At 29.1% G+C, this 5,012-nt stretch overlaps 1 protein-coding gene across 1 annotated transcript; it reads left to right on the top strand.

Annotated features, from left to right (window-relative positions):
* LOC132929561 (transient receptor potential cation channel protein painless) lies at nt 1–5,012 on the top strand. The gene is made up of 4 exons (XM_060994995.1): nt 1–156; nt 1,786–1,866; nt 1,934–2,496; nt 2,572–5,012. Exons 3-4 carry the CDS (start codon nt 1,958–1,960, stop codon nt 4,847–4,849), a joined length of 2,817 nt encoding a protein of 938 aa, XP_060850978.1. The 5' UTR covers nt 1–156; nt 1,786–1,866; nt 1,934–1,957; the 3' UTR covers nt 4,850–5,012.

Raw genomic sequence — 5,012 nt, 5'->3', positions numbered from 1 at the left:
CGACAGTGTTCGGTGCCCACCGCCGCCGACGTTCGTTTCAGTCGTGCGGGGAGTACCGTGTACCGCGTACGTGATACCTATCGTGATTGCGTGTGCATGTGCGCGCGCGTGTGTGTGTGTGTGTGTGTGTGATGTGCTCATTCTAAACCGCCTACGGTAAGTACATTTCAATTTTCTATACCTAAATAAACGAAGTTTGGGCGTACAATAGCCGCAGTTTACCATCGTGTAAAATATATATTACACTATGCGATGGGTAGTTTGTGGGTGCTACGACTTCGCAAATATTTGTAAACATAAATGTATAAATGTAAGATATATTAAAATAGGTATCAATTTTATTTTTAAATACCTATATATAATAATATTGATTTAAAACTGATTGAATATGTTAATATTATTTATTTTTATTCAATTTCTATACAACTATCGTGGGTCGTATAATATATGATATATGGAGTAAAATGTTATTGAAGAATTCACATTGCCTGTATATATAAGGGAATGTTTCGTAAAATTAACTAATTTAAATAACCTTTTATGGTTTTTTTCGTTGGTTTTAGTTAAAACTTCTTTTTATGATCAAAATTATGGATATACATTTTTACATACAATTAGTATATCTACCTGTAATTTATTTATGATTCTAATTTCTAACAATTATTTACTTTTTCCGGAATAGAAATATATTATTTTATATTCCTATGAAGTCACCTATTTTGTAATACATATGGATTAACAAATAAATATTATTTTATCCATTTAACGCCAAATTAAATAAATTATACAATATTATATTTTAAGCATATAAATAAATGTTTGAACTACTAATAAATTATTATTAATTTAAATAATCATTACTACATATTTTACGTTTTATAATAATATAAAAATACTTCATAATCTTAAAAATATATACAGTATTATTTTAGAACTAATATAAATATTTTTTAATGATTAACTTTTAATAACTGTCAATAATGTTTGTAATTTTTTTTGTCTTTAATTGTATTACATAAAGCAGTGGCTACACTATACTTAATTTTTCTTTTCAAATTTTTTCCTACCATTCACATAAAATTAATATATAGTATCATCATTTTGGGGTTAAAACGTAGTGACTAAATAAAAAATAAAAAGTTATAGACTAAGTTATTGCTAACTGTTAAAAAAAAAACTATTCAATCTATGTTATATGACGTAATGTATACCTAATAATCCCAATGCGTCTGTAGTAATTTATAAATAGCGTTTCATTGCATCATTTATATTAATTTTTTGTAATAACTAATAAGATTAATACTAAAAAAAAACGAACAAACATAATAATGAATAAATAAAAATTTATATCAGTACATAATATTATGTTTATGGAAACAAAAATATATAATTTTTCGTTTTCATTAAAATGTATAGTTTATGAATAGGTCGTAGGTACACACATTTTAAATTAATTTAATATTATCTTTATTTATAATATATTATGTACGTATAATGATGAATTGATTATTAATTTATTGTGTCCGTTATGGCAATGGTATGCATTTCCATGGATACAAATGGGAAATGAAATGATTGTCATTATGTCATATAACTATAATTGAGTCCCCGCGAGGGCTATTATTATAGTAATTTTATTCTCGCCTACTAATTCGTATTTCGTATACACGTAAAATAAAATTGGTATATTATTTAGGTTCATTTCATCATTATAATATCATGAAATATAAATTGATATTTGTTTGTATTAACTTCTAAACTTAATAATTTAAAACTCATTTATAGTTTACCTATGGTGTCCTGTACCTGTCATATTGACTGCCCTGGAAAAATTAAAGCAATATCTATGAGGTCACATTAAAACAGGTACATATATTTTTTCATAGATAAAAATTAAATATAATTCGTTAATATTAAGTGTATACATATATAGGTGTAAAAAATTTCAAACTGAAAAATGGAGGACGTTGAATTAAACAATGTGTGTTTAATTGGATCAAACGATCAACTTCTCAAAGCCGTTCAATCAAAAGATTTAGAGTTATTCAAAAAACTCCTAGAAATAGGGTTGGAGAATTCATCTATAGATTTGGATTATATATTTGATGAACCTTATCATGGCACAATATTAGATATATGTTGTGTATCAACGGGTAGATCAGAATTTGCTAAAATACTATTATCGGTAGGAGTAGACGTAAACGTTATTAATAAAAATCGGAAAAAAGCTCCAATACATTTAGCGGCTGCGAACGGATGTAAAGACGTATTAGATGTACTATTAGAACATCCTCCAACCAATATAAATTTATTAGATAGTGATGGGAATTCAGCCTTACACCTTGCAGCAAAAGCTGGAAATTTAGAATGCACAGAATTGCTATTGAATTCAAATAATATAAAAGCAAATCAATTGAATAGGAAAGGATTTACTCCAGCATACTTGGCAGCTATTTCGAAAAACAAAAATGATGAATTAATGATAGCATTTATTAGGTAAGTTGAAAAACGTAATTGGTATGTAAAAAAATATCGTCTTATAACTTAATTTCGGTGTTTTTTTTTTTTTAGATGTCCAAAAGTTGACTTGGATATATTTATTTGGGATAAATCATTGAGAAGTGTAATAAATGAAAAATATCCACATCTCACCGAAGAAATTCCACCAGAAGGTACACGAAATATTACGGAGAACTGTGATAACCCGTTTGTATACCTCTACTCAAATGATGTAGAAGGATTTATTTCACATATAACTTCCACAAAACTTCATGACCTTAACAGTCATGATGGAAGACACACGTATCTACAATATGCGTGTGATTTTGGGTTACCCAAAGTTGTTCAAGTGTTACTCAATCTTGATGTAGACCCAAATGGAATATGTCCATCTAATACTAAATATGCAATTTTTATTGCTTCGTTCAGAGGTTTTGCAGATATCATACAATTATTTTTGGACAGTAAAAAATGTATATGTTATCAAACAAGTAACGGTTCGGCACTTCTTGAAGTGATTAAAGGTTCTGATGAAAACCACAACTCATTAGATGTAAATACTGATTTATGTGATCATGATAGGTCATTTAAATTGTTGCTAAGAAAAAGTGAAACCAGTCCTTTTGAACTTGATATTAATCAATCAGATGATAAAGGTAATACTTGTCTACATTATGCAGCAAAAATAGGTGATAGAGATTCCATATTGTCGTTGTTAGAGAAAGGTGCTTACATAGGGAAAAGAAACGTACTTGGAGATCCACCACTTGCTGATATCGATCCTAAAATATTAGAATCTCATTTGAACAAATGTATAAAAACAAACGGAAAATCTCCGAAAGATATCAACTACGAGATTATATGTTCATACAACTTTCTATGCCCACCAAAGGTTTACAAACAGAAAGATATTGATAATTATCAAACACAATTAGAAGGCCAAGAGTACATTCCGGAAAATATCCCAGAAACCGATCCATTGTTGTACATAAGTGAAGTTCCAGAACTCAGGCCGCTTCTAAAACATCCTGTGTTAACTAGTTTCCTCCATTTAAAATGGTTCGCAATAAAAAGATATTATAAAGTAAATTTAGCATTTTATATAGGATTTTGGGCACTTTTAACCATTTACACGCTGTTAACTTTTAAAATAGGAGTTCAAAATAGCAATTTGTCACTCACACAAGATAATATTACAGCATTTTCCACGAACAATGTACCATATAGTAGCGATACGGCTGTTTATTTGTGGGTTATGGTTTTGGGATTCCTTATTGCTTTAATATTTCGTGAATTATTCCAGTTGATCTCATCTCCGATTACGTACATAATGAGCTTAGAAAATTGGTTGGAAATAAGTCTCATCGTTTTGACTTCATTTTTATTATTGTGTGAAATGTCTTGTATATCAAATAGAAACCAAATATCTGCCATTGTCATTCTACTTTCTTGGGGTGAACTTATACTTCTTGTCGGTAGACATCCAGCTCTTGCTACTCACCTAGAGATGTTTAAACGCGTAACTAAAAACTTTTTACAATTTCTCATATGGTATTCGATATTAATAATAGCATTTGCACTGAGTTTTTACATGTTATTTAGAAATGATGCAGATACCGACAATAAATTTAACGATCCCAGTTCAGCGACTTTCAAAACTATCGTTATGTTGACAGGAGAATTTGATACATTTGGTTCACTGCCTTTTAGTTTGCATCCAATAGTTAGTCATGCATTATTTCTTTTATTTATATTTCTTATCGCCATTGTCTTGGTAAATCTTTTAAACGGTCTTGCTGTGAGTGACACCCAAGCAATTAGAGCTGATGCGGAAATCGTCGCTCACGTGTCTCGGGTTAAACTCATTCATTACTTTGAAAAAATGGCTGTAGGAGATCCGTTTTCGTGCATTCATAAAGTTCAAAGCCACATAAATAATTTTGGATACAATATCCCTTCATTGTGTACGAGACGGTTTTATCTAAAAATAAAATTATTCCCAGATGCTCTACAAGATTCAGAAATAAAAATTTTAACTAATCAGAGAAATTTTGTCGACTTTGGGTCATCTGTGAAAAAAAGTCAAATAGGGTGTATTGCGAATTGTCAAGGTTATTATCTTGAAAAAGAAATTGTTAATGAGGCCAAATCAATAATTAAATTGAATTCAGAAGGGACAGAAAAAAGTTGCACTGAAATTCTTAATGTTTTTATTGAGCAATTTAATACCGTAGAAAAACAAATGGAAGAAATAAAAAAAATGTTGAACGCTCTGAATACAAGAAGTGAAATAGATTCGATATCTTCGTCAAGTAATTTTCCTGTGTTAAATGGATCATATAAAAGCTAAAAAAATTATTTCTTATATCTTAAATGGTTCACGTATTATATATTATATAATTTGCGGTCGACCGCAAATAATGGTTGACATTTTAATGTATACGGTTTCCGTAACATTAAACATTAAACAATGTTTATACTCATAAATTATGCAATTATTACATATTAAACAA

This window comes from Rhopalosiphum padi, chromosome 4, assembly GCF_020882245.1.
Source record: "Rhopalosiphum padi isolate XX-2018 chromosome 4, ASM2088224v1, whole genome shotgun sequence".
NCBI lineage: Eukaryota > Metazoa > Arthropoda > Insecta > Hemiptera > Aphididae > Rhopalosiphum > Rhopalosiphum padi.
This window is presented reverse-complemented; position numbering and strand designations above follow the sequence as displayed.